At 43.3% G+C, this 22,837-nt stretch overlaps 1 protein-coding gene across 3 annotated transcripts; it reads left to right on the top strand.

The window, feature by feature from the left end:
* Nucleotides 1-1,008: 1,008 nt before the first annotated feature.
* On the top strand, nt 1,009-20,711 carry LOC125956654 (histone deacetylase 4). Of its 3 annotated transcripts, XM_049688747.1 has the most exons (14): nt 1,009-1,138; nt 1,206-2,079; nt 2,157-2,205; nt 14,203-14,363; nt 14,443-14,585; nt 14,664-14,795; nt 14,919-14,989; nt 15,084-15,223; nt 15,979-16,137; nt 16,534-16,772; nt 16,851-17,285; nt 17,370-19,082; nt 19,185-19,492; nt 19,651-20,711. In XM_049688747.1, exons 5-14 carry the CDS (start codon nt 14,550-14,552, stop codon nt 19,709-19,711), a joined length of 3,294 nt encoding a protein of 1,097 aa, XP_049544704.1. In that variant the 5' UTR covers nt 1,009-1,138; nt 1,206-2,079; nt 2,157-2,205; nt 14,203-14,363; nt 14,443-14,549; the 3' UTR covers nt 19,712-20,711. The 3 variants fall into 3 exon arrangements, with proteins under 3 accessions (XP_049544704.1, XP_049544696.1, XP_049544692.1); XM_049688739.1 differs by lacking the exons at nt 1,009-1,138; nt 1,206-2,079; nt 2,157-2,205 and adding an exon at nt 11,768-12,311 and having other exon boundaries at nt 14,478-14,585; XM_049688735.1 differs by lacking the exons at nt 1,009-1,138; nt 1,206-2,079; nt 2,157-2,205 and adding an exon at nt 13,573-14,044 and having other exon boundaries at nt 14,478-14,585.
* Nucleotides 20,712-22,837: the final 2,126 nt, after the last annotated feature.

Genomic DNA, 22,837 nt, shown 5'->3' with positions numbered 1-22,837 from the left:
AAAAGTGGCAAGAAAGTTAAAGTTATACAAGTATTCCCAAAATTCTTCCTAGCATGGTATCGGTCCGTAGGTCTTGCCACCCGGCCTAGAACAAGAGCTAGCTAGCGTTCCTGGACCGTGCTCACTCGCTGTAAAACATAACTCGGTTGTTCGATTGATCTTAAATAGAGAGATGAATCATTTAAACATTCGAAAAAGAGTGAAATCAGGTACTTTCCCTGATAAAACCAACAAACTTGCCCATATCTTCTTTTTCTTCTTCTTGAAACTCACGAGGCGGTGCCAGACGGGGCGTAAACTCTAGCGCAAACGAAAAAATTAAGGCCAAAACGGTTTCGTTTAACCCTTACACGCTGTCAAATTTTTATACGTCCGCGGACATTTTCGCTGAACCCTTGACGCTATCAAATGCTTTATTTACGAAAATGTAGGTTCTTTTTTGTATTGTTTTTGCATTTTTAATATAAATATAACAGCAACAGCAACAAAATCGTTAAAAACTGCAAAATTTATTCGGAAATCAACTTCAGCGGCCAAAACACAGATGTAAACAATACGTTTGACATTTCGATATAAATTTTGGGGTTTTTACCCCTGCCACACGAAGCGTAAACGTTTTGGCATTAATGTGCAAATTTGCGCGTAAATTTTCGCTCCGTGTGGCAGCATCTATTAATGTGTAAATTTACGCGTAAATTTACGCTCCGTCTGGCAGCACCTACGTGGTTTTGTTGATAAAAAGCGCCCTGCTACCAATGTCAAACAAATTCAAAATGGTGACCTGTCAAAGCGGTTAAGAACCACCTTCTTATTTAAAACTCCTTGGTTTTTTCTAAAATCCGATCGGGGAATTGTTCTGCATAAAGCTACCTGTCTATTTAAAGTACCTTGCTTGCAACTGTTAAAAAAGTTCAAAATGGTGACCTGTCAAAGCGTTTACGATGCCACCTCTCTATTTAAAACACCTTGCCATTGCCGCATTTAATGATTGTCATCGTGTATACACGCGAGCCGAGCAGCTTAGAACCCGTCATAGTAAACGGTTTGGCAACCCATCCGCAACACCCATCGGTTGACAGTAGACCCACTTGTTGACTTCATGCTCGGTCGCGCTTTCGAGCTGATTCACAAATTAAAGGTAAATTTCGTAAAAACTTTAATCGACGACCTCTCTGAAAGTGCAATATCATGTGCTATTTTCGCAGGCTGTTCTTATAGGAACGAAGGAAAAGAGGGTCGCGAGGGAGTCCCCTGTCCTTTGTCAGCATATTGGTCGCTTCGGCCGCCTGCGACGACCACCCCCTCCAAACATCCTTTCCCCATCAACAAAACAGGCAGGATACCTGGCACTGTAGCTACAGTGTGTATGCTTGACCAGTAAAATCAATCTGGAACGCATTCGGAAGGCGCAACGTTGTGTTTGGGTAACCCGGGAATGAACTGCAGGAATAGGTGCGTGTACGTTTCTGAGCACCGCAGTGCACCGACGTATCTTTCCACCTTCTCAATCCCAATAACGTTGGGGTCGCACCGCTGGACATGATTCAATCCAAGAAAGTGTGGTGCGCGATTGTTGAATGATGACTTCGGGGGCGGCGCATACAAATCTCGTGCAACAATGTTCTAATGTGATGTCTGTCTGACTGGTGCTCTAGTTGGTGCGGTGGTCAGTGAGTCAGCAGCCCACAAAGGGCCCGCGAGCTCCAATTAGGAAGGGGGTTCCAAGGGGGTTAGCACGCTTCCCTCCCGCTTATATGTCCATCTCGAATGCGACTACGGGAGCGCAATAAGGTGTTGTTGATAGTTCAGTGCAGTAGTGTGCGCAACCAAGGCTAACAGTGGTGTTCGTGTTACGAAATTGAAATCTCTATCGTTTATAGATAGATGAATGCAGCCCATTGCTTACTCGAAGAACAACGGTTCCGATTAAGAAGAAAAAGAAATAACGAGGAAAAAACAAAAGTGTGCGGCACCTTGTTTTGGTTGTTCCGTGTTATATCCGCCTGTCAGACAGCCCGTTCGCCTGTTCGTAAGCCAGCCATCGCGCATCGCTAAGAGTCCCTCTCCGCACACCAAGATGTACGTGTAGAATACGCATGTCAGTGATATATGATATGATATATTAATGTGTGTATTTACGTATTTTGTACTGGTAGTTCCGAGCAGTGTTTCCATTCTTCAACACAATGCACAATTTTTGTAGCGGTAAGTTCATGGGAAGCTGTTAAATGAGCTGACTAAACCACCTACAACTATGTAGCTAGCTTCTACCAATGAGTCACCCCTACAGCATTCTGACCATTTAGTGGGGATTTTATTTTATACCTGCTTAACCTAATTAAGCTAATTTTCTTATCCTGCCTTCATTCCATTCTTCCTTTCTTCGTTATTTCCTTCCTGTCCTATTTCCTTATTTTTTTGCTTCTTTACTTCCAAGCGCCCTTTCTTTCTTTCTTCCTGTTTTTTCTGTCTGTTTCTTGCTTGCTTTTATCAGCAGTCGGTCGCATCGCAATGTTTCCTTATATCAATTTTAGTCTAGATGTATGAATCTGAGCCCTCCGTCAATCGTATCATAATATTTTCAAATAATCCATAAATCCAATAAATATAAAAATACTTGCCAAATATCATGACCAGAATAAATAGCAACACAACGCAGCGTAGCGTTTACTGAACATAAAATGAAACGGAGAAAGAAGAACATCGACTAGGAAATATGAAATTCGTTGGCACAGTTGCAGTACTGGTGTGTCTCCCTGGCAGAAAAAGGTACTCTAAGAGCGATCGATGGGAAGATAGTAGATACAGGGGCGGAGGCTATGAAGGGAGAAAATGCCAAAAATAGAAAGGTCGTAACGAAATTTCTTTTACTTTTCTTACGGTATTTATAGCGCGCAATAATCAGCAAACGACGAGATTCTAATTTTAGTCTTTCTTTTTTTCTTTCGTAAATGCCTGTTTCTTCGAATTTAAAGTTAGCATTTTGCGTCGCTGTTTTAATTAATCAGTTTTTTTTAAACTGATGAATCACTATCGCGAACGTGGAGTTCTGGCGCCAATTCCTTTCGCACAAAAACAGCAAATACAACAAACAAAACACATTTATATTATTGGCATGAGTTAGCGGAGCTAAATCTGCAAACCCTGCCCGCCTAAACAAAAGCAAACATTCGCATAATCAAACGGCACTTCTCGCTAAATGGACGCAGCTCTGGTTTTCGGCTTTTCGGCTACGCCATGGTCGACTTCTGATTTTCCGCATCCTGGGATGTGAGACTTCTGAGCGAATCGATGAACTGATTGTACGGGCGCTGGACTAATCGAGTGCTTTCGGAATCGCACCCACGATTCCATTCCGTTTCCGGTATGTTTCATACGCAGTTTCTTGGCGCTGTGTTGTGTTGCCCTATCCCCTTCTTTATGCGCGCTTTTAAATTTGCTCAATTCAAAACACGTGACGAATTAATCGATTCGAATTCCTGCTACCGAATCATGGCATTTCCGGCTTTCGGAGTAGTGGTATAGAGTAAACCTCTACAGATCCGCCCAAAAGCACGAACGCATCGCGACATATACTGTATGTAAAAAAATAGTCTCTTATGCAGTTCGTTCCTTTTGGTTTCGGAGCTTTTGCGCAGAAGCAGACTACTTGCACAGGGACTTGCAGGATCAACGCCATCTGAAGTGGTGAGCTCTGGTTTAAAGCTGCTGGACCTCGGAACACGCGAAACACCCAACCGAGAAACCGGAAATGGCGGTATCATTTGTGCGTGCAACTGGCACATTGCATACTACTGGGACGATCAGGCACATCCCGCAGATTCTCGCAGGAACTAGGTCATGTGCTTGCCACCGGCCGCAGTTAGGCGCTTTAAGAGAACAGTTCCGGTTCGTAGCTCGGCAAAGAGAGAAAGAGAGAAAGAAAAAAGAGAGCTATTGCGCGAGAGAGAGAGAGAGAGAGAGAGAGATGAGATAGCGGGTGTATGTAAAACAATGTTTCGATACTAGCGCTTATTGCAGTGCGCATAGCATCGTTCAGACCATGTCGTATGTACGCACAGATGGAAGTTTGTTTCTTTTTCCATACCCACTAAAAACGCTATGTGGAAATATTCGTTTTGCCGCAATATAGAACCTAGCGAGGCTGTGAATCTTGGTGAATGCTTTATTGGCAGTTTGTGCCGTGACTGATGCGTGTGATAATGTCCCCATCGATGCTGATAAGTTTGTAGTCTTATCTGATTTTTGGTTGTATCTGGCAAGACTACTTATGTATGTGGGTGTATGTGTGAGACCGTATGCGATTTGTTTGAATTTCTGAGGATTTACGTATTTGTTTTTTTATAAGTTTTGGTTTTTTTTACTGATATTTGATCAACCGAAGCAAACCTTACAATGATATATATTTGTCAAAAATCGCGCCTCAACATGGCTTCTTGCTACTTTGTGTAAAATGTTGTCAAAGTTGGTGGTTATTTCCATTCTCTGTGTATTGACATAAAAAAGACTGCACGTAACATGACGGGGTACATGCGGGGTCACTGTACTGGAACGAGCGGCATCTAGCACCTTTGGCACAACCATTGATGAGGGTTGAGGTGGGTCCGGGTTTCTAAATACGGTAAAAGACTGAAATAGGCCCCCCCACTCACGGTGAGTTACTGAGTGACCGAAAAAATCGTTAATTACCACTTTTTAGATAAGCAAACCTTCATAAAAATATGCGGAAACGTAAATAAATGTATTAGAGGAGGGGGGAGGGGTGGAAAAGTTACATTTTACCATTAAAACAACGATTTTTTCGGTCACTCAGTAACTCACCGTAAGTGGGGGGCCTATTTCAGTCTTTTACCGGTAGATGATCATCAATGCACGGCCAGGATATGAAAACGGCGTTAGAAAAGATCTGCCCTGGAAGAGCTAGGCAGTGATGAAAACGCAGCGCGATCTCCGCCCACGACAGCAAGAAAAGACGCGCGCGTTTCTTGCGTGGACGAGAGTTGGGAAAGGGGCGAAGATGTCCATCTTCACAACATTTGAAAGGGTTAAGAGTGGTGCGGGAATATGGCTAAAACCAATGGATGTTTTTGCTTGCTTGTGCAGTTGCCCAATCAGAAGAGAACTACAAAACAGCAGCAGAACAATCGGCAACAGCATCCGGTGCCAAGCACGAAACGCAGAATGCAGAACAAAGGACAATAATCAGCGCAGGATGTACGAACAATGGGAGGAGGAGGGGTTTGTAGCGAGGAGAGCGTGTGCACCAAGGTGTTTACTACGCGTTGGTGATAGCCACCGAAAAGGGCGTTGTCGATGCAGCTAACAGCAGAAGAAAACGATCGCGAATTGATCGTGTGTTGCCGCATTTTGATAGGCGGAAAACATGCTCAAGAATGTCGGAGTTTTGCGCTCAAACCGCCGTGTGTTAATGTCGCATATTCCTGGGAAAACCCAATATAAGTTGTGCTATATCCTTCGTTAGCTCGTCTATCTTTGCTGCCCAAGAAAGATGTACACAAAGTGCATCAATCCAGATGCACTTTGCGCATAGCGATTGGTCAAAAGTTGTGTTGATTTGGTATCAAGGTATGATGCGTTTTATGGTCCAATCGATTGTTCGTGTTGTGCGTGATGATCGTGTGCGCGGTTTCCAATACGCACATGATGCGTGACACCAATTTTTTGTTGAATATTATGTTTGTTTTTCAGTTAAATCAATGTGAATCATGATGATCATTCGAAGGCATGTTTGTGACATTGTGAACAATTTAAAATGTATGAACTTTTTGTCACAACGCACGGTCTCGATCTCACGTATTGATGTAGCGTTTATCAACAGGTGATCATCAGCAAAGTAGTTAGTTCAGTGTGTTGCGTGTTAGAAATTCCCATCCCCAATCCTATCATCTCCTTAACATCATTTCACTTCATAGACATTCATTCATCAACATTCATACACAACGCAGACAAACATACCGACAAATCACGACCTACGACGATGACGACAGAGCGAGCTAGAACGGGGAGGGAATGAGACAGACAGAAGATCGTCGATCAGAAATGGCGGCGGTCGCCATTTCTTTTTCGTTTTTCAAGAAAATTTTTGGCCACGCCTTAAAAGTTCTCAGGGTTCATCCGTTTACGTTTGGATTCATGGGTTCAAAAAGTTAATGTTATCTCGAGCTCTCATCAGTGTTTACTCCCTTGCCAAAATAGCGTGTACTCGGACATCAGAGCTTTTCTGTGAAGTTCGAGATGGTATTAACTTTTTTTTTTCAAATCACTCAATTTGGTTTCTCGGGTATTAGCACCCCCTCTCACGGAGCACTCAAAAATTCATCCATTTGGTGGCAGGGTTGAATCATTAGCTAACGTCAAAGAAACGGGCGATCGGGTAACGCAACCGAAAAAATCGCTGTTTTACTGGTAAAATGTAGCTTTTCCACCCCTTCCTCCTTCCCGGTAAAAGGCTGGGTAAAAGACTGAAATAGGCCCCCCCACTCACGGTGAGTTACTGAGTGACCGAAAAAATCGTTAAATACCATTTTTTAGATAAGCAAACCTTCATAAAAATATGCGGAAACGTAAATAAATGTATTAGGGGAGGGGGGAGGGGTGGAAAAGTAACATTTTACCATTAAAACAACGATTTTTTTCGGTCACTCAGTAACTCACAGTGAGTGGCGGGGCCTATTTCAGTCTTTTACCGGGGGGCCTATTTCAGTCTTGTACCTTACATTGTACCATTAAAACCTCGATTTTTTCGGTCACTCAGTAACTCACCGTGAGTGGGGGGCCTATTTCAGTCTTTTACCATTTTTATGAAGGTTTGTTTACCTAAAAAGAGGTAATTAACGATTTTTTCGGTCACTAAGTAACTCACCGTGAGTGGGGGGCCTATTTCAGCCTGTTACCCAAAAAAGTGTTAATTAACGATATTTTTGGTCACTCAGTAACTTATCATGAGTGGGAGACCTATTTCAGTCGTTTATCAGTCTATTATTGTTTTGTAAATCATTCTACATATAGTTTTAAGTTAACATTGCATGTATTGGGCCTATAATAGAGCGTAAAACGCCTAATTACAAGCCTAATCACAACTTAACGCGACAAATAGTTGCATTTACCCGATCACCCGTTTCTTTAACGTTAGCTATTGACTCAACCCTGCCACCAAATGGATGAATTTTTGAGTGCTCCGTGAGAGGAGGTGCAAATAGTGGGTTTTTACCCTCCCACCTCCCCTAATACATTTATTTACGTTTCCACGGTAAAAGGGTAAAAGACTGAAATAGGCCCCCCACTCACGATGAGTTACTGAGTGATCGAAAAAATCGTTAATTACCACTTTTTAGATAAGCAAACCTTCATAAAAATATGTGGAAACGTAAATAAATGTATTAGAGGAGGGGGGAGGGGTGGAAAAGTTACATTTTACCAGTAAAACAGCGATTTTTACGGTCACTCAGTAACTCACCGTGAGTGGGGGGCCTTTTTCAGTCTTTTACCGGTAAAAGAATGAAATAGGCCCCCCCACTCACGGTGAGTTACTGAGTGACCGAAAAAATCGTTAAATACCACTTTTTAGATAAGCAAACCTTCATAAAAATATGCGGAAACGTAAATAAATGTATTAGGGGTGCGAAAGTTATATTTTACCATTAAAACAACGATTTTTTCGGTCACTCAGTAACTCACCGTGAGTGGGGGGGCTATTTCAGTCTTTTACCGTTTCCACATATTTTTATGAAGGTTGGTAAAAGACTGAAATAGGCCCCCCCACTCACGGTGAGTTACTGAGTGACCGAAAAAATCGTTAATTATCACTTTTTAGATAAGCAAACCTTCATAAAAATATGTGGAAACGAAAAAAAATGTATTAGGGGAGGGAGGAGGGGTGGAAAAGTTACATTTTACCAGTAAAACAACGATTTTTTCGATCACTCAGTAACTCACCGTGAGTGGGGGGGCCTATTTCAGTCTTTTACCTTTCAGTCTTTTACCAGCTTTTCAGTCATGTCCGAGATTGGTCCAATTTTTTTCTTCAAAAGCTCTCAATTTGGAGGGGTAGGTAAAACGGGAGATCAGCCCGCTCCCATCCGCGAGTGATTTGTCTGGATCCTCTTTTTCACTGGACCGTAAGTTTAAGATGCTTATTCCGGTGAGGCTAAGGCAAGGTACTTTAAAAAGACAGGTAGCTTTATCCAGAACAAATCCCCGATCGTATTTTAGAAAAAACTTCAGGGTTTGACATTCACGGGATGGTGGGATGTTTACTTCGGGAACGCTCTTTTCGGAGCTGTTTTCGCTTTTCTGTGGTATTACGACAGTTCAAATTCACGAAAAGTGGTACGAAAGTTAAAGTTTATGCAAATATTCTCAAAATTCTTCCTAGTGTTTCAATATGGTATCGGTCCGTAGGTCTTGCCACCCGGCCTAGAACAAGAGCTAGCTAGCGTTCCTGGACCGTGCTCACTCGCTGTAAAACATAACTCGGTTGCTCGATTGATCTTAAATAGAGAGGTGAATCATTTAAACATTCGAAAAAGAGTGAAATCAGGTACTTTCCCTGATAAAACCACCAAACTTGCCCACATCTTCTTCTTCTTCTTCTTCTTCTTGAAACTCACGTGGTTTTGTTGATAAAAGCGCCCTGCTATGAATGTCAAACAAATTCAAAATGGTGACCTGTCAAAGCGGTTAAGAAGCTACCTGTCTTTTTAAAGTACCTTGGGCCAAGGTACTTTAAAAAGACAGGTAGCTTTATCCAGAACAAATCCCCGATTTTATTTTAGAAAAAACTTCAGAGTTTGACATTCACGGGATGGTGGGATGTTTACTTCGGGAACGCTCTTTTCGGAGCTGTTTTCGCTTTTCTGTGGTATTACGACAGTTCAAATTCACGAAAAGTGGCACGAAAGTTGAAGTTTATGCAAATATTCTCAAAATTCTTCCTAGTGTTTCAATATGGTATCGGTCCGTAGGTCTTGCCACCCGGCCTAGAACAAGAGCTAGCTAGCGTTCCTGGACCGTGCTCACTCGCTGTAAAACATAACTCGGTTGCTTGATTGATCTTAAATAGAGAGGTGAATCATTTAAACATCCGAAAAAGAGTGAAATCAGGTACTTTCCTTGATAAAACCACCAAACTTGCCCATATCTTCTTCTTCTTCTTCTTGAAACTCACGTGGTTTTGTTTATAAAAGCGCCCTCCTATGAATGTCAAACAAATTCAAAATGGTGACCTGTCAAAGCGGTTAAGATGCTACCTGTCTTTTTAAAGTACCTTGCCTTGGGCTAAGGCAAGTCAAGGTGTTTTAAATAGAGAGGTGGCTTCTAGTAGAACAAAACCCCGATCGGATTTTAGAAAAAACTTCAGAGTTTGACAGGGACGGGACTGTTTATGTTTACTTCGGGGACGCACTTTTCGAAGCTGTTTTCGCTTTTCCGTGGTATTACGAAAGTTAAAATTCACAAAAAGTGGCACGAAAGTTAAAGTTATACAAGTTTCCCAAAGTTCTTCCTAGCATTTCAATATGGTATCGGCCTGTAGGTTTTGCCACCCGGCCTAGAACCAGAGCTAGCTATCGTTCCTGGACCGTGCTCACTCGCAGTAAAACACAACTCGGTCGCTCGTTTGATCTTTAATAGAGAGATGAATCATTTAATCATTCGAAATAGAGGTACTTTGTCAGATAAAACCATTAAACTTGCTCATGTCTTCTTTTTCTTCTTCTTGAAACTCACGTGGCTTTGTTGATATAAAGCGACCGGAGTCAAACGTCAAAAATATCCAATGAGGCGACCTGTCAAAGCTTCTAAGACACCACCTATTTATTTAAAACACCTTGTAATAGTTGGTTTCTATCCCCCCTCCCCCACTCACACACACACACACACATCTACATGCACGTACGCACATACATAACACATGAATCGGCCGCGCTGTGTGGTTCATTGGGCTATGTCAGACATGCGCGGTTCACAAGCCGTCATGGATGATGATGATGATGGTTACGTGTTGAACCTTTGACCATCTCGGCGTTTGAGTGTTAGAGAAACGCTCCTCTCAGGCGGAGGTGTCGTCTCCGCGTCGCTGACCTTGTGTTCGTGCGTGAGTGTGCTTGTGTATTTCGTTGTGCGGTTTTTGGAACGGTATTCAAGATTGTGTCCTTCTTATGTTTTTGGTTGAACGAATCGCGCCCGAAGACGAACTTACTTCCAACCAACCAACCGACTGATTTACCAAACAACCAACCAACCACCACCTACAAACGGAATGGATTGTGAGATTGCGAGCGGAACACGACCGCAACCGCTTCTGTCTCGTACCCCAGTGATATTGATTCTTCCTGCTGGATTAGCAGAATTTTGAGTTCGATTCTTTATACTACTACTCTCTTTTACTCGGTTATAATCTTCAACTATAACTGTTTGGCGTTTAAGGTGTGCTTCAGGGAGTTTCGTATCCCCCCCTCCATCTCTTTCTCTCTCTCTCTCTCTCTCTCTCTCTCTCTCTCTCTCTCTCTCTCTTTCTCTTTCTCTTTATATATATATATATATATATATATATATATATATATATATATAATAATTATATATATATATATTGCTAAAACTGTTTAAGTTGACCTAGATGTGATTTATAGTCGTGCGCCGCGAATGATGAATAGTGATTACAAAACGCGACGCGACAGCAAAAACAAATACATACATCTCGGTACCTAGAAGGTTTAGGAGAACAAGAAAAGCGAATGAGGAAATAGTCTGGGGAAAACAAGGTGCGCGGAAATTTCCTAGATTATTGTCCTATCCTTTGTCCAGACTATGACATTATTAGCAAAATTTATGGAGATCATTCGTATTTGCTCGAGAATATCGTACTACTTTTAACGCGTATGCTCTTGGCGATATTATTGCGATGTTTGTTTGAATGGCAAATATTGGCGCAGAAAATAATAATTGGATAATTGTCTAAAGATTTTCCTAGCTCACATGCACGGCATGTGCAACGATAAGGGCACAAGGGAAAATGAGCGCAATGCTCATTCTCGCTGGAACTCACAGGCTGTAACTTCAGATAATCTTATGTTGTGTACGCCAGAACGACATAAAATTTTCTCCATCTATTATTTGATCTGAGTTTTTACACATTTTTAAACATGTATAAGTAAGTGGTGGTTATTGATGCTAGGAAAGGAAGAGATGGAGTAGCAATTGAATGAATATTATCATCAACAACAGTCGAGTGTGCAACACGAAAAACTGGTGGCGAGCCCGGTCAACTGTCCAGCACTGAAGATAAACTAACAACAATAACAAAAACATTAGCAACAACACAGTCAAAGTGAATTCCATTATGTGTAGTGTGTGTCGTGACACCCGTAGATGTGTAATGCTGTGTGTAGGAGAAGGTTGTGTTTAATACAGGCACGCACAAGACGCACAAGGAAAAGAAGAAAAAACATAAAAATACCCAAAGTGCAACTGTATGTAGGAGTAGGCCTATCCCTTTCTCATTCACTTAAATAATTAAGGGCCATATTGTGGGAATCACATCGAGTCGTACTCGATTTTAAACGCTAAGTTCTGTACCGCAGAATAAGCGCTTGAATCGAGCGACGCTCGAAGCTATCGAGGACCCTAAGGAGGTCGAAAGAGCTGACAAAATGGTCGAGTTTGTTGTGATTTGGAGGGTGGCCAAAGTTAATAGTTTCATTCAATTCATCGACTATTGCCCCATACATATTTTTTTTATTTATTACAGCTGCACTTTTAAGCACTTTCCGCAATGTTAACCAGATTTTTCTTGAAACAAAGCGTGCTTGAAATTTGAAACCGGATTGAATCCGGGTTTAGTGGCTATCAAAATCATTGGTATATTAAAGACACCTCACGATTAGCACAATACGGTTTTTAAGCAAACTCGAATGTCGGTAGCGAAATTCGTGTGATTCTTTTTACACAATAGGGCCCTAAACATTTCGTCGGTAGTCTAGCCACAGTTTGTGCATATTTCTGCATGCAACATGTTTGTGTTTGGCTAGCTCGTGTGAATAGTGGATTTGATAATGGTAGTTGTACCGTTGCAAACTACCCCCGGCCAATACGATCTCTGAAATCGTCAGAGATCCTTTGTTGGACAAACATCACTGTTCACCTTCCTCCCGAACAGGTCTAGTCAGCAGGGCTCCAAGAAGTTCAAAATATTCTTAACCGACACCTGCTGACACCACCGTTTGTTTTTAGAGAACGGGAAACGAAAACTGTCGACCTTGAGCGTCATCGTGAACGTATGCGTGAGAAGAAAGGTACTATAATGCTGGTTTCCACCAAACCCGGTACACTTCACTAGGCACCAGCTAACTAGTTCAATGGAGTTCCTGTAGTTCTGATCAATTGCGAAAAAAATATCCAGCGTCGCTTATCCAGCCACCATCGCAGATCGATTTAAATGTATTAGAAATGTGCCTGCTACCTATCGTCTGGAGTATCGCAATTTAACTTCATCTATTTTTGGAACGATTAACCGATGGGCAGGATCACAAATAGCTGCTGTTACACTCCTCCTTCAAAGAAAATCGAGTTGTTTCCACGCCCGCTGTGCTGGATTGCTTACATAGTTTTCGTTAACGTTCGTTAAGCCAACACACGCTCATTAATATGTAACAATATTGACAATTTATTTACGGTTTTTTGGGCCATGAACATTTCAAGGCACACGCAAGGATAGTATGTAGGATTTTTTTGAATCAATCATGATTATGTTTTGCCATTTTTTTCTGTAAAAAATGGTAGCTGGCGCGCTACATTTCGATCCACTTAGGTGCTTATTCCCGTCAGGCGTTAGTTGACACCTCAGTCATGTTCAACGATTTTTTAGGTTCGTCGATTATTTCCCCGAACAAAACGTCTACTGTCACCAGCCAAAAAGCGATCGCTTGGGAGATTTCCTTAGGCGATAATGAACTTGAAAATGAACAAAAATGAATTTGACGCCTGACGGGAATAAGCACCTTAATCACCGCGAGTTTCTATAAAACGTTTGCCAAGTGAAATGATGTGCGCACATATAAACAGCGACAATGCGACTTTTCACAACACATGACACAAACACGCACGCGCTTGGTTCGACTTTTCACACGCAGGCAGCACCGACACACCAATGGGCATGTAGGCGTCACCGAGACGTGTGTGTCGCAGCCTTATTGTGTACATATTACGTTCCAAATACCGTTGTCGGTTTTTGGCGCGGGACGCGTGAACCGCCGTCTAATAGCTCAAGTTAAAGGGCAAGTTTTATCGATTTTTGCTAAAAATAGTATTCCAGCGCACCATCTATCTTGTGCGTGAACGGCGGAAAGGAGCGGTGGTACACGCGATGTTGCGTACACGGATACACTCCAACACCGTTCGGGCTAGTCGCGTTGGAGAGGCCCTCCTCCCTCCTTCCCTGTTGGTTTATTCATCCGCACAAGGGTAACCCTTAGGACAGTGTTCTCAAACTCGTAATTCTCAATATTATGTTGTGCGGCCCGCGGCCACGTCCGCCAAGTAATATTAAACGTAATTAAATAAAAAAAACTATTTTTGTGTGTGGTGCGGTTAAACGGATACTACATTACAATATGGGCAGCTGACTGTCTTCCATTGGAATCGGGATCCCAATATTAGTTAAAGATCTCTGCCTTAGTACATCCCAACAATCGACACCATCGTGCTCCCCCCCCCTCTCTTCTCTCTCTCTCTCTCTCTCTCTCTCTCTCTCTCTCTTTCTCTCTCTCTCTCTCTCTCTCTCTCTCTCTCTCTCTCTCTCTACCACGATTAACATGCCCTTGAAGATTAATACGGCGTAGGCGTATTGGCTAGTCACTTAAAAAGGGAACATGTTTTGCGAATGCATTTCCCCTCCATTTGCATCTCAATTGTGCTTTGCTTTTGCATAAAAATATTTTATGACGCTCGAAGAAGAGCTGATCTTTACCCACTCAACATTTGATGGTTGATCAGATCATAAGGACAGTTGATCCATTGAATGACGCCGGTACAAAACCCCTCATACCAGCATTTCTGTGACTTGCGGCTATCCTTTTACGGGGACAACGTGTTTACTATCATTCGATTGGAAGCTGTCCTCTCTGTAGAGGCGGAGATTGCAGGTCCAAAATAATATGTAGAATCATCTGCAAACTTTCATTACAGATATGGCACGTGATTCAACCATGGGCCGAGACCGAGTGCTAGTCGTACCGAACACAGGCATTGCCCTGAACAGCAACAGTACACCGGCAGCATCATCGTCCACCTCATCACAGGTCACAACAGGAACCACGCCGACCGACATCAATCAGCAGATTCTGGAGGTAAGAATCAGTGTTGTCATGCTGCCAAACGATTTGAGAATTGTAATACTACCGAACTATCGGGTTTATCAATCGGAAGCCCTTACACATTCCATTTGCGTTGGTGCGTTGCAGCTTCAGAAGGAGCAGGAGCTGGAAAAGCAAAAGCTATGGCATACGTTCCAGGAAAAAAACAAGGAACTGGAAATGCAGCACCGTCAGCAATTGGAACATAAGTTTCAGGTAAGGTATTAGAAGAGGGTAGGGTAATGTTTTTTATTTCGTCGTATAACGATGCTAACGGTAATTATCCACTCATAGGAGTTGCGTGACCAGCGGATAGCGGAGGTAGCTGCACAGCAACTGGAACGACGGGAACGTGAAGCGATTAAGCGCAAGGAAAAGCATGACTGCTCTGCAAACGCAAGTTCGGAAGTGAAGCAAAAGCTACAGGTAAGAAGAACCAGGATTTTCTTCTAGCTAGTATCGGCTAATCCTTTCGTTGTTTATGCAGACGATTCTAACCCTATCCTTGTATTTCTTTTTTTGCTTTATGCATCTTGCGTGACTATACAGACTTTCCTTATTCAGAAAAAGCAGGCAGCCGCGTCGAATGGGCTCAATTCACCGTTACCGTACAGAAACTGGTAAATGGCGGTGTTTTTCAAAAATACCCAGGGGAAGCAACCATCCACTCGAACGGTATATTTATTTCCATCGTATGTTTCTCTTCTACCCTAGGGGAGTCGTTAAGTCGTCCTCCGGTGAATCCCTGCCGGGTGGAGTCGTCGGAGCTGCCGTTAGCTCACATCCGTATAAAATTCCGCCTCCACCCAGTGCTATTGGAAAGTACGATCCAGACTTTCCGCTGCGTAAAACAGGTATTATTCTGTGTTTCACCAAAGCTGCGAATTTCTTATTTACCCCTTATGTACTAGCCTTCGGTATTTTTCATTAGCATGCAATACTGATCATGCCTGTCGTGAAGCGTGAAATAATCTGTTTACGCAATTTGTGTTAATTTCTCTCCTTCTAATATTCTGTTTTTTTTTTTAAGAGTAAACTTGTGCACTGGTTTCCGTTACGAGAATGACAAGTTATTCGAATAGGTCGAGCAACTGTTTTGTTGATTTGATCCGACTGTTTGTTTTCCATTGCTACAATTAAAAAGGGCTGCTACCGTTTTTAACAGGATGTTGATTGTTTTTACGTTCGGCCATTCGGTTTCTATTATGATATTGCATTGTGTTTTGGGCTTTGTTGTTGTTATCGAAGATGTTTCTTTTACAAAATGGGCTTGCTTCTTCGCAGATGCTTCCCTGTTAGTATCTGTTAAATAATGAAGTAGGAATGTACTGCAGAGAATGTAGTTTATTATATTTATCTTAGTACGGCTAAGAGTATATCTCTCCAACAATAATAAATGCAAAGAAACATTTGTTTTACATTATTGCTGCATTAAATGCTTCCTTCGCAAGACACGTTTTGAAAGCTAGAATGGTTTGTTCTCCCAGTCAAGGTCCTTGTTTCTTGCTCATCTGTATTGCTCGCAGACTTAATCGCCTAGCGCATTAAGCTTACTCATGTACACTGATTAAAACCGTTACTACTACTAACTTGCACCTTGCAACCACAGCATCCGAACCGAACCTGCTGAAGATTCGGCTCAAGCAGCGGGTAATCGAAAAGCGATCACTCAACGGACCGATTGCCGCTAGACGCCAGGAGCGCTTACGACGGCTGCAGAAGCAGCAGCAGCATCCTCACCATCACAGCACAACGCTGTCCCAGTCAAGTATGTACCTCGTTTCAGATAAAGATATACAAAATCAAATGAGACCAGATACGCACGAGTGGCAATGAAGCATATTCGTAATTTCAGTTACTCTTGATATGCTGTCTCTGCTCTGCAAATTGTTGGTTGCTGTTTAGTAGTTGCGAGAGATGTATGCTTACTTAACAGATATCCTTAAATACAGAGGTGTTCTGGCGATGCGAAGTGTGTGTGTTTGTTTTCGTTTTTTATTAACTCGAATAATTATGTGTGTGTGTGCGCGTGCGTGCGTGTGTGTGTGTTACCCGGAAAATGATACAAAAACCTTTTAAGACGTTCATGTTTTTGCGATAGAACTTATATATCTTCATTTGGTGTTCTTTTCTCTTGCTGCACGGCGTGTTGCATGTATTACAGATTGCCCAGTATCTGGCAAGACCGGTACACCGACGGACTCGTGCCCAAATTCTCCGCCGACCGTAGGTAGTAGAGCTTCGCCGACGAATGCACCAATCCAGGAGGAAAACGAAGACCCTCAGTATAGTTCGGTTGCTCGATCAAGTATCAACGACTTAGCGCTGTTCAGTTCGCCCTCAATGCCCAATATTTCACTCGGCCGACCGCATCTCGGCACATCTGCACCTGTTGCACATTTGGTAAATATCTACAATATGATTCACTTGAATGTATGAGGCATCTATTTTATCAAAGAATTTACCATATTTTACTTGCAGGCGCTAAGCGCTATACGTACAACGCAGCTAATTGGAGCGCAAGGATTACCGAACTTCTCTGTGTTCGGAAATCCTATGTTAGATTTGGCGGAGCAACAACAGCTCCATCTTTCGCAGCAGCAACAGCATCACAGCCATAAAAGTGCTGCAGCGGCATCGGCAACGACAGCAACTGCCAGCACCATTGGTATCGGGCGGGCTCAATTGCCAGGATTGCATGCGGCTGCCGCTGCAGCAGCGGCTGCTGCTGCCGCATCCTCGGCATATCAACAGTCGATAACGGATGCTCAAGTCGCCCAGGGTCGGCTTAATAAGCAAAGCCATCGGCCACTAGGACGCACGCAGTCCGCACCGTTACCACTGGGACATCCGATGCTTGCCGGAACAAACAGCTCCTTAGTGAACATTGCTCCGCCTCATTTTGAAAATAAAGATGTAAGTAGTCTACATTAGCATAATTAAAGATGTTCAGTCTTTCGCAACGATACAAATTGCTTTATTTATTTTTTTAAACCACAGGCTGAGCGACAGGCGCACGAGCAGCATCTGTTTTTGAAGCAAAAGATACGCCAGACGGCGCTTAGTCGAGCCGCCAATAACGTTAACCGGGAGCCGCAGTTACGCGAAGAGCTTGAATCAAATGAAGTGATCGATTTAACCGACAAGAAGCAACCACCGAAGACGGTACTTGCGAACAGTGTTATCAGGAGCACCTCACAAACGCTCATCGCCCACGAAGATATCCTAGCACCATCCTCCTCTCATGCACAACAACAACAGCAGAACCAAGCTCAACATTATTCAGAGCTAATGCAACAACATCATCACCATCAGCGAGAGCTGCTCATTCGTCGCTCCATGCAGCTAACAGTGGCCGAAGAACCTTACGCACATGCAGAAGTGGCTGCGGCGGCTGCAGCAACAGGCAGGCCTGTTTTGCGTCCGCTGTCTCGAACCTCATCTAGCCCACTGGTCCATCTCTGTTCAACCTCGCAAATCGGTGTTGCGCATCAGCAAAACATCTTCGCTGACACAGGTCAGCAGCAGCAGCATCATGACGATCTGCCCCCACCAGTGAACTTGACTGTTCAGAACCGCAGTCGTTCAATGCTTAGTTATACGCACGATGGACTAACACCACTGAGTCGGCGGCTGACCGGGGCGAACTCCTCGTGCACGAACACGATCAGTGCAGTGCCATTGCAACTTACTACCTCCACGTCTGCATCAGCAATCATATCATTGGAGCCGTCGCCAACATCTCCTATCACCAACGCAACATCGACTGGCGCAACCACCACCACTGGTCTTGCCTTTGATAGTATCATGCTGAAGCACGTCTGCGTATGTGGTGATAACGCGAATCATCCCGAGCACAGCGGCCGTTTGCAGAGCATTTGGGCCCGGCTCATTGGTACGGGGCTGGCGATGCGCTGTGAGAAGATACGGTCCCGCAAAGCCACCCACGAGGAACTGCAGATGGTTCACACCGAGGCACACGCTTTGCTGTTCGGAGCCGGTCAACTTAACCGTCAGAAGGTAGATAGCAGCCGCGTCAGCTTTGTGCGGCTCGCGTGTGGCGGAGTGGGTGTCGATCTAGACACCACGTGGAACGAGCATCATACGGCGGCCGCCGCCAGGATGGCCGCCGGCTGTGTTATCGATCTGAGCCATCGGGTAGCGCGGCGAGAGAACCGCAACGGGTTTGCCGTCGTGCGACCACCCGGCCACCACGCCGAAGCAGACGCTGCGATGGGTTTCTGCTTTTTCAATTCGATTGCGCTCGCAGCAAAATTGCTCCGCGTCCGAATGCCGCAGGAGATTCGTCGTATCCTGATCGTTGACTGGGACGTGCATCATGGCAACGGTACACAGCAGGTGTTCTATAACGACCCAACCGTTCTCTATCTTTCCATCCATCGCCACGACGACGGAAATTTCTTCCCGGGCACAGGCGGACCGACCGAGTGTGGCGCGGGGCCGGGCGTTGGCTTTAATGTGAATGTGGCATGGTCGGGTGGTGTGAATCCGCCCCTAGGCGATGCCGAGTATTTGGCCGCGTTTCGAGCCGTGGTGATGCCGATTGCGAGAGATTTTCATCCTGATATTGTGCTCGTGTCGGCCGGCTTTGATGCCGCCATCGGCCATCCGGCACCACTCGGTGGGTATGTTGTATCACCAGCCTGCTTTGGCCATCTAACTCGCGAACTGATGCAGCTTGCGGATGGCAAGGTAAGTCTCCAAAGTTAGTCCGGCCCCTCGCCCTTGAAAATTGTTATCATTTTAGCCTCATTTATATCCCCCATATTTATCCCTTCCTATTTGTACTTGTAGATAGTGTTAGCACTGGAAGGTGGCTATGATTTGCCCGCAATTTGCGACTCTGCAGAGGAATGCATTAGGGCCTTGCTGGGCGCCGAGAGCACGGTTAACATTGAGTCTACCGAGCTAGCTCGAGCGCCCTGCCAGGCTGCAATCGAAACACTGCAGAAGACGATTGCCATACAGATGTCGCACTGGCCGTGCTTGAAGCGATTCGCCCACACGGTCGGCCTGCCTGCTCTCCAAGCGTATAGTAGTGAGCGAGAAGAATCGGATACAATTACGGCGATGGCTGGGCTCTCGATGCAATCGTTGAAAAGGTGAGTGAAATGAGCATAAGCATAGTTTGGTTAAACTGTGCTGGGGAGAAAAGAAGCAAAATCATTAACAGCAAACCATTCGTTTCGGGGATTTTATTTCGGTCACTCTGTTATTTGTGAAATCAATTACTTACCATTCTCATTTTCAATACACCCAGAACTTCAGATGTGTCCTGCGAGGACTCGGAAGAACCAATGGATCAAGACGAATCAAAATGAAAGGCTTACAAGAGCAAGAAAATAGAGAAATAATTCAAGGATCCAAGCGACAAGCTCTGTGGGACCATGATCGGTAGTGCCCAACGCAGCGGTAGCACAGGAGACATGGTGTTCATCAGTACTTTTACGCAAAACAAATCGGCTTATCGGTTTTAAGTAAACAAAACTCAATTGGTTGCCGGTGGTTTGGATAATTATGATGATGATCATTATAAAAGAGTTAAAGAAAACACATTGTGCGAGCTCATAATGGCTTGATAAACAAGTATAAGTGTGTGAGGAGCATTTGCGAGCAACTATACTTAGTGACAAGGTAACAAGGAAAGTGGATACACGTTGTCGCTGCTCGGTTTTAGCCAAGTGGTTTTTTGAGGGTAAAATATGCCTGATCAGATTACTGCGCAGAGTGGAAATCACAGGATACAAATATATAGTAATATGTATGTGGATATCCAAACGTTTATGTTCAATGTTTGATTCCTTAAAATTATTGGAAACACTTCTTGTACAGCTCTATCACTTTCTTTAAAATTTGCCGCACATTCCCTGTTAGATTGATTCTACACTGGGCAAAAACTTTTGATGCCGCGTGGGAAGTTTTACTTTTCGTCAAAAGGTCCATTTTTCATGTATGGACGTTTTGACGAAAAGTCAAACTTTCCACGTGACATCAAAAGTTTTTACGCTGTGTAGAATCAATCTTATGTTTTATTATGTTTTTGTTAGCGAATGCAACAGGAGAAAGTTTACCTCAACCTTACCTCAGTCTCAGTCTGTTTTTATATCTAACATCCTCGAACTACCCTTAAGTTGTAGATAGGTTATTGACGTAGGATGCAAGGATGGATGTGCTACGTTGAAGTAAATCCAAAGCGTTGGCATCGCCTGAAATTGCTTCAGTGTATTGAAAGCGTGTGCTTTGGTTCCAGGAAACATTAAAGATCTACTGTAACAGGTTAAAAAAAAAGTTAATAGACGAGTCACTTATTTTGTTGTTGTACCATTTTGTTGCATTCAGCATGTTATCCTTTCCACCAATTTTCATTATTCCACCTCCGGAATTGTATTTTTTTTTAATAATAACATTTTATGTTATAAAAAATGTATGAAAATTTTTGCAATGAGTTTCTGCCTTATCAATATTTAAGTGGGCTTCTGTCCATATAGTTATATGGATTTGCTTAACTTGCTTAAATTTCTTTCCCACAATTTGCTACTGCTTTGCTACCCCTAACAAAAGACTAGCTCTTTTTTATTGATGGCCTACGCCTAGACTGAGCGAAAAATGGTGGCTGAACTTTCATTATTCATCAATGTTTTGTGTCCATTGTTGTAACCCTCTAAAAAAATCATACAAGTGACAGAAGTATAGAGCGCAGTGAGGGTTTGGATGGATTCGAACCGGTAAACCCATTGTTTTTACGGTTCGAAATGTTGTAACACACATGTTGCAAATCATTATAAGTATTCATCAAGTGGGCAAAAGGATGCAAGGTGGAGGAGGTGTCGCATTGACATATGAAATGATTTAATTGAATGATTTAGTAACGTTTAACGGCGTCGGGTCGACGGTTTAGCAGTGTTCGGCGAGAATTGCAAAGCATAGCCAACTAGCATACGTCCATATTCTATGTGTACTTAGGTGCCTACTCCAGTGGGGCGATAACTAAAGCTATCGACTCACTGAAAAAAGCACCTTAGTTTCGCATCAACCCAGATGTATACGTGTACGGTGATTGGGAAAGCATAATTTCCAATCTTATGGCTTCGTTCAAAAGAGGCTGTGCCACCACCAACATTCATTGTGCAGCATCCAGATGATTGAGTACCTCACTTGTGCGGGCTTGTCACGCCATATCGTATTGATCGCCAGCGAAATAACAGTGCCTAGTCGGAATCATACTTCTGATTTGGTTTTGTAAGACATCCACAACTCTTCATTAACCCACGCCTAATCAGGATAAGGGGCGGTGGGTGGGGTGGGGCGATACACATCATAGAAGCTTTTGGTTGTAATGTGTGTGTTTGTGTGTGCGAACATCTATAGAATAGCGTAAAGCATCAACAGAAAATGTTCATAATTAAAGGGGAATTAACATAGTTTTGGAAATAAATTACAGCAGCTCTAATAAGTTAAAACATGAGCCATGAAACGAGCAAATGAAAAACTGAAAAAGCGAGCAAACTCTCTAGCGTTCCACATTATCAGCAGTGTGGGGTTGTTTAAACTGGTATTCGTTTCATTCTGTTTATCAATTGATGTTACTTGTCTTCCCTCGCCTGTTACGTGTGCTTTACTAGTAAAAGAACCCACAGTTCAACTGAAAAATGAATATTTTAATTTTAATTTAATTTATCCTCGCGTCATTACACACACACGGCTTGTACCATATTTTTCTAACATTCTATGTTTAATCTCCCTCCCCCATCCTGTCTTTATCATTCGTATTGATTTATGATCATTCGTATCGCAACAAATGATATATACACGTATGAGCTAGAAGTAAAGCGTTGTGTTAAGTTTAGTGAAATAGCAAAAAGGATGTCACGTTTTGTGAGAGCTACGAATTCTATGAAATCGGCTGGACAACCAATCGAGCTAATCAAAAGCTAACGCTAATTGGCATATAACAATTCTAATAAGCGTGGTGGAAGCGAAATACCATTCTGACATGTAACCGCCTCTTAAGAACAAACTTGTGCTGTACACTACTACTACTCCTAGATATTTCGGAATGCAGGCCACCTCAAAAATCCACGCGAAACACATTGATAGCGAAATAGCGGTAACGAGCTATTTGCGGACAGCCACGACCTCGAGGGTTGATCGAATTACAGGAATGCACCGATTCGCTGGAAAGTAGAAATAAAACACAAATCTGGGATAGTCTTAGCTTACTGTTGGGGAGAACGTGGGAAAATGTATGTTCACGCGCACACATCATGTGTGTTAATGGTATGTTCGGGTTCAAATTTAGTTAAACTGTGTCCGCCGCGTCCTTATATTTATAAGGCATGTATTATGTGCCTGCCTGAATGGCAAAAAAGAGTCAAGTCCGTGACTCCCGTGACTTGCGTCACTCCCCGCCCGTCAAAATGCCTGTAATGCAGTATGTACGAGAATTA

The sequence above is a fragment of the Anopheles darlingi genome, chromosome X (genome assembly GCF_943734745.1).
Source record: "Anopheles darlingi chromosome X, idAnoDarlMG_H_01, whole genome shotgun sequence".
NCBI lineage: Eukaryota > Metazoa > Arthropoda > Insecta > Diptera > Culicidae > Anopheles > Anopheles darlingi.
This window is presented reverse-complemented; position numbering and strand designations above follow the sequence as displayed.

Bases quoted from the DNA above. Each gene is read 5' to 3' on its own strand.
- LOC125956654 (XM_049688735.1), top strand. From the start codon at position 13,999: ATGGTTGATCAGATCATAAGGACAGTTGATCCATTGAATGACGCCG. The intron at 15,224-15,978 runs GTATTATTCTGT...TTGCAACCACAG, and splicing joins CTTTCCGCTGCGTAAAACAG to CATCCGAACCGAACCTGCTG. The intron at 16,138-16,533 runs GTATGTACCTCG...CATGTATTACAG, and splicing joins CACAACGCTGTCCCAGTCAA to ATTGCCCAGTATCTGGCAAG.